General features: G+C 35.2%; 1 protein-coding gene across 2 annotated transcripts; it reads right to left on the bottom strand.

Moving 5' to 3' along the window:
- Positions 1 to 1,881: 1,881 nt before the first annotated feature.
- LOC121418495 (protein disulfide-isomerase A6 homolog) lies at positions 1,882 to 14,151 on the bottom strand. Of its 2 annotated transcripts, XM_041612413.1 has the most exons (12): positions 13,983 to 14,151; positions 13,933 to 13,952; positions 11,565 to 11,700; positions 10,834 to 10,891; positions 10,158 to 10,284; positions 9,606 to 9,754; positions 8,551 to 8,763; positions 6,903 to 7,055; positions 6,170 to 6,327; positions 5,285 to 5,443; positions 3,555 to 3,648; positions 1,882 to 2,936 (listed from the first exon to the last, which is right to left on the bottom strand). In XM_041612413.1, the coding sequence occupies exons 2-12, from the start codon at positions 13,946 to 13,948 to the stop codon at positions 2,862 to 2,864; spliced, it is 1,338 nt and encodes a 445-aa protein (XP_041468347.1). In that variant the 5' UTR covers positions 13,949 to 13,952; positions 13,983 to 14,151; the 3' UTR covers positions 1,882 to 2,861. The 2 variants fall into 2 exon arrangements, with proteins under 2 accessions (XP_041468347.1, XP_041468339.1); XM_041612405.1 differs by having other exon boundaries at positions 13,933 to 14,149.
- Positions 14,152 to 14,234: the final 83 nt, after the last annotated feature.

Raw genomic sequence — 14,234 nt, 5'->3', positions numbered from 1 at the left:
ATCTAAAATAAGGAATAAATCAATATTCTATTCTAGCGTTACTTCCCAAGGCACCTATAGTTGTAGCCAATGAAGAACCAAAATGGTATACTTCATAATTTTCTCTTTCGAAGACTGGATTTATGTCTTACTACGATTCAAAAATGTGATCTCAATAGTCGAGGACCAACAGCTTGGGATATAATTATTAGACCATACCATATATGGGAACTTGGTAAAAACTAGTCTCATAATTGTTACCCAAGCTGTATAAAGGTGCAAAAGAGAGAGTGAAAGGGTATATATGCAATAAGTAATGCAATATCATTCCATTCATGAAGTTGAATATCTGTGATAGTGCCATACAATCATACATCACACCTGTGTGTGGTGACAAATGTTGGAAAGCAAAGCAAAATATGAACAATAACACATTAATGACTGACATAATATTCAATAATATTCATTGATTAATAATGTGCATCATAGTTTTTCACCTCTTGGAATAAAATGACAACTTTAATTGATTCCCTCTCTATTATGCCTTCTACTGACCCAAACATAAATCAAATCTACATACCCCCCCCCCCAAAAAAAAAAGAAGGTACAAACAAATTTGAGTACTGGTTGAAACCTCATTATCAGCATGTAATTGTGTATTTAAAGAAAAAAGAAGATCAATATGTTGGAATGTTACAAGAATGCATCAAACCCATGAGACAAAACCAAAGAAACTCAATACTCTGTTTGCCATCAAGAGTTTTCACAAATAAAAGAGTTCAATTTCTTTCATGTCAGTACAAAAAATGATGGATGATGGTAATTATAAACAAAGGGTGAAAAGGAGTGTACAAATCATGATTGTTTGTCATAATATTAGTAACTGCAAATCCCTTAATATTGCTGGGCAAAAACAATTGAACAATTCAAGAGAAATTACTGGCTATGTTTACATACGTACAGACAAACATTTTCAGAAATGGAGAGGTAAAGTTGAACTTCCTCTCCCGTTCCCCAAACTTACAATTTTTATCAAATAATTTGGAAAAACTTTACAGGTATATGGAAAATCACCTTTCCAGACAGTGGGTCAATGAAATATACTAGATAATGCTTATATATTATAAGATTTTGGCGATTCATACATAATCTGGTGCGAAAAATAAGTAGGTATATAAAGGTAACAAATTATGTGAAATACACAAAAATGAACATTATTGTGAATAAGATTAGAATCCCCTAACACAAAGATATCTATATAAAGCAGGGATTAAATAGAAACAAGAAAAGGATGGACTGCAAACAGGACATTTACATGAATTACTGAGTAGAACTGAAGTTTGCATTTTCGAGATATCTACCAGAATTTAGAAGAGAACTGAAAAAGTACGAAGTTCTCTTTTGCGTCAGGCCCTGTTACGACGTACAGGTTAATCTTTATAATAGATTGTACACAATTATCAATGCAATCAATCATAAAAATCACTTTCACAACTCTTGAATAAGCTTTGTGTTAGGGGGCCAGATAGCTGTTTCATAAAGCTGTTCATAAAGTTACGCACAACTGGAACATGTTCTTACGTCATAAATCAATTATACAGGAATATCTCACAGCTTAAGAAAGGATCGCCAGTCATGTATAAAGTCATTCGTATCTTACGAACAGCTTTATGAAACACCCACCAGGTAATATATTTACAATGCATTATTGTATTGTTCTTCTTTTCCTTTTTACATCTGCTACATCTGTGAAATACAGATAAAAGGCAATTTTTCATTAGTGACATTGAAATTGTAAGTAAGCAGTTCAAACTGCTTCAAATTTAATATACAGGTATAACGTACATCTGGCTTGAAACAAAAGTTTGGCATCAAATGAGGACCTTTTTTCAGTCAGAGTGGAAGTGACTTCAACAAGGGAATTATCAAAGCTTTTAGAATTGCCAGAAAATAAAACATATAAAAGTACACTGTGCCATTTCACTTCAAGTACTGTCTAATTTCAACCATTTGATAGATGGGGCTGCAAGATGTGGCTGTACTACTGTACACCCTGACAGGTGTACTACTGTCTGACTTTGGTCAACAATACTTGGACTCAGTGGCCTTTCATGCAATATCTACCAGATTCATTTCTAAGGTTGTCATGACAACCATAGTAAGGACCATACATTTTAGCATCTAGAAAATCTCAAATGACCAAACACGTATACATTCTTTGAATTCTAAAAAAAAAAAAAACCTTTCAAACAAAATTAGGGATATGAAAATTAGGAACATGAACTCACGAACCATACACTCCATAAAAACATAGTCTGTCTTCAAGGCAGAAAGACACTGGTGATGATACAGTTTAAACAATCTTGTTGAAAATTGAGGTAAACTGGTTCTGCATAAAACCAGTTATTAAAGTAGTGTGTACATGTAAAGGGTTGATGTACAACAGAAGTGGGGGTACATAACTGAGCATTGTGGATAACATTCCGAAAAAAAACATCTAGAGTTATCACACAAAAGACATTGATTTATCAATCCCTCCACAGCAGTCCTTCTCAGAAAGAATTACTTTAAAACCATAGCACAATATGGACAGTAATAATACGCATGATAATCATCCCATTCTACATGAATAAAACTTAGATCAACAATCAGAGCCCTGTAATCATAAAGATAACATCAATTGTACGATTAAACATAACTGTATGTTTACAGCAAAACATTACAGAATGTTACAAATAAATTGTACAAGCAAGTATATCTCTTTCATGTTACATCCTCAGATCTATCTACCTTGAAGCGAGACTACACACACGACATGAAGCTTGAAGATTATTGCAGGAGTCCAGGGTTGAATAAATTAATATGAGTGTTGAGGTCAAAGTTCAAAGTTCATCCTTATTTGGTTCTTCATCATCCCAGTCAATGTCACTGAGGTCAATATCATCCTCCACTGGCAGCTAAGTAAAGAAAATAAATAACGTACACAGTGTGTATATCTGATTTCAGAGCTTGCACAAAAATATATCTACAGGGTCTTCCAAGAAAAAAATCTTCATCTTTAACAGTTCAACAGACTTACAGAAAAAGTGATCACTAGGTGATAACTACATCTCTGGCAAAATTGAGAGCATTGTTGGCTCAATCGGTAACACATCTGCCCGTATGAAACCAGTGCATTGTGTGTAAACGTCTCTCCCATGTTTCATAGATGCAGGCTATATGTTACAATGGAAAACACCCTGTCCCTCAGATAGGATGTTAAATGGAGGTCCCGTGTAGGGGAGAGTCACCACCTTTGCACGTTAAGAACCCACTGCACTATTTGTATAAGAGTAGGGGGAAACCCCGGTATAGTGGTCCACCTGCACTCCCCCAATCAGTTATATCGGGAGGAGAGACCTGCAGGTCCTAGTGATTCAGTTCCCTTTTCATCTCCCAGGCACAGGTGATGCCAAACAAATAATAAAAATAATAAAAAAATACAAATACAAATTCGTTCAGGTGAGACAAAAATGATTTTAAACATATGTCATGCTTATGAGGATTAATTAGAAATTAATAAGCATATTTCTTACCTGTCCGTCTTTCCCATCCCATGCTTCTACAGATTGAATCTCTGGGAGTCCTTCTCTTAAAGTTTGTGTTGAGCCCCTTCCAACAGAAATTGCACTGAAAAAGAAAGACCAGGTGGAGAACTATGGATTATTCTGAATTCAGTGAACATATTAGCATATCTCTTGTACACAGTATTATGAAAATTGTTGATGTGTTCAAAGCTGAACTGCATTAATTGAACAGTGATCACTGAAAATTCAAAAAAGTTCTACTGATGATGATTATTTTCATTGTGATTATCAATGCTTTTATCATCACATTCATTATGATCATTATGATCAGCAAATTCATCATTCATCAGTAACATTATTCAAGTTATCACTGCATCATGCCCAAATTCACTACATATCCATGTATACAATTACAAACTAATAGAGACTTTAATGAAAATTGCCAAAAAGTAGAGCCATGTTCTTAAACTCTGCCTCCAAAACCAAGCCCAAAGCCCAGAGTAACAAGAGAAACAAAGTTAAATTTTGGTGTAAAGGGTGTTGGTTCATGTTTTAAGTTGCCAAAGGAGGTGAATAAAGTTATCACTTGGGCCCTGTCTAACAAAGAGTTACAATTGATCCGATCAATCATAACTATGGACTGCCAGCAATGTCAACATGTATTATGCCTGTTTGTTCAAAATATTTTTTAACTATGCATATTCATGCAATTCATTGTTTTTTTGAAAATTGACTGTGCTTCTCTTCATTTACAAAGACATTGTGCAAATTTCCTTTAGACAAAATTATGACACCGATGGATTTCCATAGAGTTACGATTTATTGAATCAATCACAACTCTTTGTAAGACAGGGCCCTGGGGTCCGTTGAAGATAGAGTTGCGATTAAACTCAAATCAAAATATCATTCGCAAGTCCAAAAATGCACGCTGTTGATTGGTTGAAAATCAAGTTGCGCATGATTTTTAGAGTTGCGCATGATTTTTAGAGTTGCGTTTGATTTTTAGAGTTTTGTTTGATTTTTAGAGTTGCGTTTGATTGCAACTCTTTCTGCAACGGCCCCCGGTCTAATACAGATCACCTGCTTTGTCTACTTTCGGTTTTGATCTCATCCTAGTTTTGTCTACAACCGGCTTGATGACTATTTGATCTAATTGCCAATTTGCCCATTTACCATCTTGTCAAAGTTCCATTTACATGATACCCATTTCGTCTAATATCCATTTGGTCTTTATACAGCAATAGTTTATATGATGATTAAGTGAACTGTTGACATTTTACAAAGTCCAAAATAATTACAAGATGAAATGAATTATACATGTACTGTATGGGCATTTCAATGTTTTACTTGATTCTGTCATCATCATCATCATCTGTCGCCATTTCCATTATCATCATCGTCATCATCATCAAAATCATTACCATTATTACAACCATAATCACTATCATTATCAATATCATAATTATCTTCTTCATTGTCTCCTTCATTCATCATCATTATTACCATCATCATTTTATCACCATCACCATTATCATCATCGTCATCACCGTTGTCATCATTTCCACCACAAGCTTTATCCCTAGCATCGCAATCATCATCAACATCATCGTCATCATCCACAATCATCATCACCATTGTCATCATCATCCACAGCATCGTCGTCATCATCATCACTTATATAAAAAATTAACAACTTTTCAATAATATGGCACAATATCCTTCTACAATTACTTTCTTACCGCAAAAATTCATCGATTCCTGCTTTGTCAAATGACCCCCTGAGGATAGAAAACTTCTTTTTCCTAACATTCATAACGGCCATGGCAGGGTATCCAAAGCCCCCGATATCAAGAGACTGCTCCAACGACGAATGCTCTCCTGCTGCTGTCCACACCCATCTGTATAAAAGAACGATAAGAGAGATCTTGTCAATTTCTTAGATGTGACAAGACATCTTGCAAAATAACTTACAAGGTTAAATTGCCCCTTTCGAACAACTTGGTTTCCAGTAGTGGGTACAGATTGAACATTCAACTAATTACTTTTTAGATCAAGCATTCAATCTTATCCAAAGGAAAGGGGCATGTCACATTGAGCACTGAACACCATCCGCAGCATAAATCATCTCCCGAGTCTCATTTCATGAAGATTCATCAAAGTAATAAATACATCATTTCTACATCAAATTTACCATCAGCCAATCAGATAGAAGAATTTCAGGAGCTTATAAAAGTTACTGCAAATTTAATATTATAACAGGTTTTATGAAACAGGCCCATGAAATTCACCTAAAAAAATGAGTAAAATTTTTACATCTTATACCAGGAAGCCTCACATTGCAGATCTGAACACCTGAAAGAGGGGTTTTATGTGTTGTACAGTTTTGAAAGACATCTGAAAATCTCCTATCCTTTCCATTCATTTCCAAATTTCTGATACCACTATACTGATACCTTATTGCCAGATCTTACCAGCTCTTGACACCCGTAACATCATATGTGCATTCACACATGGTGACCACATAAAAAGCATTTTCATAAAGATGTTTGAGATACATTACTGTTTCTAAACAAGAAACATATACAAACAACCCGTTCCCTAAGCATCCAAGTCCTGTAACTTACCCCCAAAGCTTAGCTTTGTATTTTTCTCCTAACTCTCTGAGAATCTGTATGTACTGATTCCTACCCACGGCTCCAGTATCCAAGATGTGTGGAAGAACTGAGACGATGCACAGAGGATGCTCCTGGCATGCTTCTGTTAAAACTTCATTACCTGTAAGCTGAAGAATAATCAAAATACAATATCTTGAGGTGCCATGGCTCATTCTGCTCAGCTTGACAACAAAATCAAGTGAATAAAAAAAAACATATACTTTTTATACTGCAGCTGAAATCAAATCTAGGTGAAATTCCATCAACTTTGAATTGGCATATCAGACTTGGTAAGCTAGATAATGAATCAAACACGTTGATATTCATAGGCTAACATTTATCATCATTTAGAGGCCAAAACATATAATGAAATTTCATCACTTCCATTGGTATGATATATGAGAATCACCCAAATGTATGACGGGGCCCTATGTTATTGAACCTAAAAAATAAAAAACTTTTACTAATCAAACATGATTATCTAAAATTCAATATTATTTCCCCATTTTGACCAAGAATTTTCAATGAATATCTATTTATTGCAGGTGTAAAGTTTGCAATCATTGCAGACTTTCGTTTATTAGAATTGTGAAAATACTCATAGGGGAGAAAAGGGGCAATGGATGGACTAGGGGCAACATGCGGAGCAAACCACTGGTACCTACACATATATATTCTCATTGAACAATCCAATTGGACCTACCTCCAAGATTTCTGGCGGTTCCACGGAATCAGCAGCTTTTTCAAGTCCCCAGGCGACGATATCCGATGCTGTACGACCACCGGTATAATCAACAGCGCTGTTAAAATCCTTAGCACCGGCAGGGAAATACTTGAGAGTGGGGTAGCCTTTCACCTGGAAGAGAGGGGAGAGGATAGGGAGGGAATGATGCATTTTGGGATACATGTCAATCTGAAGCCTCTGCACACAAAATGTTGCAAAAATTGTAGAGAATCAGCCGGTTTCAAATAATTTTTTAGATTGTAGAGAGATGGCACTAGATGCCAACTTCAAACTCTAATATCTTTAAAAAAGGCAAATATGAATTCTAACGGCCTGAAATACATTAGTGATCCTGTACCAAAGTTTTAGACAGGATTAAAATCAAATCTTGATAAAAGCATGAAATTACATTATGACATAATGTCTCTCACCACCAGGATGGAGTAGAGGGTTACATGGCTGATGTATGGCATCTTAAAATAGACTTGGCTTAGGAAAATAGAGTTCAGATCATTATTACAAAGGTCCTTTCGACAGTTGCTTTAATTTGCTAGTGTAGGTTAAGTAAATAATTTGTGGGATAACATAAATTTTTTAGCATTTTCGCCACAAAAAAGAAAGAAAGCCGCTAAAGGATATTCTCTTGCTAAACTTCATTGGTACATACTTAATACACCATACCCTCCTATCATTTTGTTTGCTGGTTGCAATTTTTAAGAAACATCAATTTTTTTTGCCTACATCTTGCCAATAGTTCCTCTCAATGATTGGAGCCCTGGGGGATATTTCACAAACATTTAAGTGCGACTTGAAGTCACACATAAATTTCCAGTTGCGTGCGGTGGAAACGTTACACCACATTGGTCAAAACATGCCAAAATGCCAACACGTCACATAACATATTACAAATTACGCAACATTTCGTAAGTGCATGCAGACCTAAAATTGCTCAAAAACGTGAATTTGTGTACAAATCCAATGCAAATAGTGTTTTTAGCCAAAATTCATGAAATGTATCAGTATTTTTCATTTTACTGCTTAAAATCAATTAATTTTATCTTGTTTATGGTCAAAATAAAGTCCCTGACAGTTTCCATTAAAAAAAAAAAAAAAAAAAGTCGAAAAACAAAGAAATATATATGAAATTTAAAAAACAATATTATACATAAGAAAATAAATGTGAAACAAAAATTAGCATTTTAGGGGCATTATTTCATCAATTAGAGCAAATTTATGATTTTACGCATAAAGTAGCATAATTAATGAGCAATGACATTTTTCGCAGAATTTGATATTATACTTTTGTAGATAATGCCATGGGTAACACGCGTGCCAATTTTCGTCGCGATAGCGCGATCGACGGTCGAGATCATAAGGGGAGGCTGAATCAGCCCTCCCAGTCTTCTTAGGCGTCGAAATAGCCCAGTCTATTTAGGGTTAAGCATGACTTAAAATTACACTTCACTCTTTCTGAAACGACCCCTCGGTATTAAAAATCTCAGTAAGTTTGGTTCTTTTATTGGTGTTTTAATTAGCAATTTATCCAAAAAGCATTTTGCACAAGAGATTTCAACATGTGTCCCCTAGTAAAATCTGCCTAGTATGAAAGGGGGTGGTTAAGTCTTACCTGAAATCGTGAGGCCATCACAGTATGTGCTGTAGCGTCCAACGCTCCGAGTTTGATTTTCCCTTTGAGTTCCGTGGCTGCTTTAGCATACTCGGGTGCAAGTCTCTGGCAATGGCCGCACCACGGAGCGAAAAACTCAACCAAGAATCCCTCTTTAGATTGAAGTACCTCCTTCTCAAAGTTACCATCGGTCAATTCAATCACGTCGTCTGACTGAAAAAACAAAATATTAGGGTTATTCCAGAGGGTTGGGTCCATATTTGAGGCATATGCAAACTAAAAAACCAGTCTCATTTATTAAATAAAACAACGAAAATATCTTTCAACGTTCACTTCAGCAAAATATTTAAGTCCTAGGAAAGTATACTTATAAAATTCAACATCATGATATATTGCAATTTCAGACCTGACAGTCAATTGCCAATGATACATGTATATGTGATGTCCATGTTAGATTGGTATTATGGTAAAAAGTTGATTTGAACTACAGCAACTCCACAAAAGATTTCAAGATAGCTATTCGTGCAAACATGAATTTCTATGGTTGGAGACCATCCTCACTTTGACATAGTAAAACTAAACCACATCTGAACTGATCTTCACTGTGAAATAGAATAGTTGATACCTACGTAACATGGACATCATGCAAGTTTTTTAGCGAAACCTGATAAGATTACCCATAAAAGTAACTTGAAACAACTTAACGAGATAACAAGAATTCTGATACATTGGAGAATGCTAAACTCACATCAAAACAGTATGAATAGCTGAAACTATTCTAGTGTGCGAGCGCAATTAAAGACAGATTTTCCAAGTAATGACGGAATGCAAGAAATCAATTTGTAATACGAGTCAGGAATGCAGCTCTAATGGGTGAGTTCAATTTACGAGAGAATTTAAAAAATTCTGAGAAGCAAATATGTGAAAGTTTAAACAAAGCAAAACAAAAATTAGGAATTTCCAACTTGTATTCCATTGCAATATCGCTATACCTATTGGACATTAAAATGTAGAGTAGGGCAGTAGCCCCGTAAATTCAGCAAAAGACACCTTACGTTTCCCTTGTTGCCTCCACCTCCTCCGCCGCCACTTCCTCCGCTACTCCCTCCACGCTTGCCACCACCACCACCACTGAGCCTTGCAGAAACCGTCTCCTTGAGGGTCTTCATCGCAGCATCCGTGATTCCGGAAGCTGATCGAGCACCTAGGCAAGCAGAAAAATAATCAAAATTAACATACTTTCAATAATTCCTTATTAAGCTTACTTGAGAAAAATTACATTCAGCATTACTCGTTTTAACAAACTTATTTCTACAATTTTACAGAAAAATTAAATCCGTTGATTACCATCCTCACAAAAAAATCCTTTGAATAAAAAGTACTTTTTTGTAGACCAGAATCTAATACATACATGTATGCTAATGCATATTTTTTTTTAATTACATTTTCCTCATAGGATATTTTTTTTAAATAAACATCCTAGAATGTTTTGTCACTGGGAAATGGGACTATTCTACAGTAGGATAAGATAGGGAATGTTTCTCAAAAATCTCTGAGATTTGGGAAAAACTTAAATTTAAAGTCAAAACTTGAAATTCCATCATTACCGTTGTAATCTGAAGGACTGTTCTTGTTGGCTCCAAAGATCTTAATTGTGGGGAATCCCCTGACGTTATATGGGCCGCCAACTGAACCATGAACATCCATGTCAACTGCTCCGACATTAACAATGCCCTGCATGGACAAAAATAACATAAATCAATCACACATTCATGAATATTCATTAATAATAATAATTACATTTGTATACTTGATTAACAATTTAAGAAGTATTCTGATGACTAAACCTATTTTGAACCCCAGACTACTTGGTGTTTCATGTAGTCCACAGTTCTTTGGAATGCTACGTTTTCACCTCAATTTTCCATATTATTAAGGTAATGTATCAAAAAATTCAATAGAATTACCGGAAATACCCGCTGGAAATAACAGAGATGATAGTACGCTGACTGGCATCGTCTGTCTTTCAGTAGGATTTGATTAAGATCCGCTAATGATTCCACTGCACTTAGGGTTGCTATTGGAATTTGAACTACATTCTTAAGATTCTAAAAATAATTTGTTTGAACAAAATACCTCAGTAAGACAAGTGATATTCCGTTTTACAAAATGTCCATATCCATTACTGAAAGCCTGTAATTCTGTGTCAAAACGAAAAATCACTGTCCCCACCTCGCACTGCTGCAAGACCTACACATAATTGTGGCCTTCATCAATAATTACCTTCAAAGCAGTAGCAGCTTTCTTCCACTCTGGTGCTAGGTTTTTACAATGGCCACACCTATTTGATGAAAGGGAAATAAAATAAGTACAATTATAGAAGTATATGAAAAATTATGTAATTTAAAATAATCCCATTGCATTGATAAACGCAATCATACCTGAATATGGCACAGATTATAAATGATACAATGATCTGTCTAGTCAGGAAATTTGTTACAATCTTGAGACAACTGTCACTTTTATCATTCGTAACTCTACAGTGTGTCATAAAGCACCATTTGCTTAAATGCCATCCACTATTCAGCCATACAATCTGATTAAGTGTAAATCGTTTAATGGAAAAATCTTTCTTTACTTTGAGTCCATTAATGAAGTAATCATGACTCAAAATATATTCATTTGAAATTCTGTATGCATTTCCGTTCTTTGATACCAACATGAGTAGATAATGTATAAGGTGCTACTATTGAATACACATCACAAAACCAGCATAACCATGCATGGTTATTACAGAGTAGTAGCACTAATTTTCATGTGCCAAATGGCAATGAGATTTTATTAGAATTGCTCACAATTTCTCTTGCTAGGTCAGAAAAGCTATAACATGAGTAACCAACAGTGTGCTCAATTTAAATTCTGTTCATTGAAATGCGATTATTGGTGACAGCATAGAGAATTGAAAAATTGATTTTTAAATTTATCATTTAATAATTTGTGGTTGGTTCACCTACCATGGTGCATAAAACTCCACAAGCCAAACAGCATCACTGTTGATGACTTTTGAATTGAAATTTCCAGCTGTGAGTTCCACCACATCGTCACTAGCACTGTAGAGGGCAGATGCAGCTCCGACAGCCACGAGAAAAACTGCATATTGAATGAAAAAAAAATTGAATAGTACTGATAGTGATTAAACAAACACAAGTAAATCTGTGTAATGTATACAGGAAATCTGGCTGTTTTTTCATTGACATCACAAGGAAGCTTCAATAATTAGCTTTGATTTCTTTTTGGTTCTCTGATATGAAGGAGAAGGATATCAGGCAATACTTTTCTACTGAGTACAATAAGCCAGGTTTGCTATTTCCTTTATTTTCATACACTACAACAAGGAGTTAGACCTATTTTCAGTAAAAGGGATATAGTTTAGTTTACTCCAACGATGTTGTAAGACTAAGGACCAATGTCCAATAATTATATAATTTGTAAATTGTAATTGCATTCGTCATGATTTTTACGAACTGGTTTGACAAGACTTGAGCTTTTTAATACACTTAACTTATAACATTTTGAGAATAAAATGGTCAAAAACCAAGATAATCGCGCCATCATCAGCAAAGTTTTGGTTAATTTTGCCTGGTCTCAAATATCTCACGAAGAAATGTCAATATCTTCATTGTGCACATTTTTACATTGTAGTTTATCTAGTGCTATCTCTCTCATCTCTGCTCAGCTGGCAAACAACTTCTAAAATGCAATTGTTTTGACAGACTCGATTTGCTTGATGTTGGACACTGCCCTGAACTATAATCTATAAATTATATTGATTTTAGATCTAACATTAGATAGCATAACATTAACATTATGGACCTATGACAATGCGCATGCGTGTTCGATGACGTATGACATATTTTCCCATTTATGAAATCAGAGCCCAAAGTTGGGCACAAACTAGCTTCAAATTGATGGGAAAAAATATCAAACGCAATTTTCTCTGTTTTGTCATGTAAAATGTTATTATATGGTGATATTACGAACTTGAATAGAGTTTTTGCATGTAGACAATGTTCGAGAATCAATCAATCCTGACGTGATGCACTCATTCAATGAACAAGGTTATAATATAACCTTGTTCTCAGTTATATCTCCATGTGTGACAAAATAAGGGTGGCAATGTTTGGCTTATTTTCTCTTTTTCTTTGGGGCAAATGCTTGATTTTTTTTTACACCGACAGTTTCCATTAGACCTGTTAATTCATACTGCTTGGCTCTTATTTAAATTTGATTCTTTATATCATTTTTTCTTAATCAAAAATAGAGATAAAAAAATGAAAATTTTCTTGCCATATTACTTTCCACCAATAGAGGGCGTACACAAAAATATGCCAAAAATTCAAGTTTTTGAGCGCTCTGGCGAATACAAAAATTATTCCCACATTACTAATGATAAATGAATTAAAACAGTATGGAAATTAGTAATTTTGGTCACAAAAGTGATATTTTAATGATTTTTTAAAGTGTGTGCTCTATACAGCATTGGCATACCATAGTCCTACCTGTACATTCTCCACAGGCCAGATGGTAGCAGTGAACAAGTGACGTGATGATTATTTTTTTTGACAATTAGTGCACTAGCTCGACTCAAGAAGTCAAGTCGATCGTCATGAGATGTCCGCCATTGAAAATTGAAATGAAATACAAACGTTTCGCATCAAGCTCTAAATTCATATCAATGATTATCATATGCAAATTATTGTTAAACATTACGATTAAATAATGTTCTATGGTCATGATATTAATATTGTTCATGAAAGCAAAATTTATTTTACGTTGATCGCGTCAATTTCCGGCCATTTTCTGGTTTGATTAAAGAACAGTACTGCGCATGCACGATCGATGGCCATGACTTCCATTCATGAATACTCGAACTATGATCGAAATAAACTTCAAATTAATGGTGAATAGCATCATAATTACTCAATCGGTTTCATTTTGGGGGCAATAGAAATCAAGTAACTTAAGTAGTAGGCCTAGTCAAGTTGGACATTGTCATTAACTGATATTTTGATGATTGATCTGTTGATTGGGTGAACCAAACGAATCGGCCAGCCGACGTATTTTTTTTTTTTCGATGCACCGATTTTGCAAAATCTGTACCGGTGACGGTGTTCGATGACATCGATCGAACACCGACTTTAAAATTGATTCGACTCAGGCTTATTGATAAGAGTGACTGAGACAGGCGGACAAAGCAGATTCAGCCAGGATTTAAAAAAAAAAAAATCAGTCGGCTAATGTATCCTCCTCTGACTCCTAGACCTAGTCCTAATATTTCAACATTTCAAATCAGCTAAAAAAATACTGGTAAAATATACTCACCTAATATACCACGCATCCTCCTATGGTTGTAAGCTTCACTTCTGACAGAATTCGTGCAGTTTGAAAAATAGATATTATAGTTAATTTCAGAGTTAAAATCTCGACATGCGTCGAAGCCACATTCAATCAACACTAAGGTGATGTCACATGCGCTATACCTATGCAGCTAGCCTGTCAGGCCAGGCCATCGGCGAGGATAAGTTCGACGCACCGTACCTCACAGACACACAGCAGTACAGGAGGCGAGTAAACCCGTGGCCGGTTTTTATTGGACAAGTGGTACACGTGTTACTTATTTGCCA

Source organism: Lytechinus variegatus, chromosome 1 (assembly GCF_018143015.1).
Source record: "Lytechinus variegatus isolate NC3 chromosome 1, Lvar_3.0, whole genome shotgun sequence".
Taxonomy (NCBI): Eukaryota; Metazoa; Echinodermata; class Echinoidea; order Temnopleuroida; family Toxopneustidae; genus Lytechinus; species Lytechinus variegatus.
Note: the sequence above shows the minus strand (reverse complement) of the source record. Positions and strands in the feature narration are given on the sequence as shown.

What these genes read in the sequence shown, in the direction of transcription:
- LOC121418495 (XM_041612413.1), bottom strand. An exon ending in GTGGAGTTTTATGCACCATG is followed by an intron (nt 10,892 to 11,564) that starts GTAGGTGAACCA and finishes TTCATCAAATAG; the next exon opens with GTGTGGCCATTGTAAAAACC. An exon ending in AAGCTGCTACTGCTTTGAAG is followed by an intron (nt 10,285 to 10,833) that starts GTAATTATTGAT and finishes TTGTCCATGCAG; the next exon opens with GGCATTGTTAATGTCGGAGC.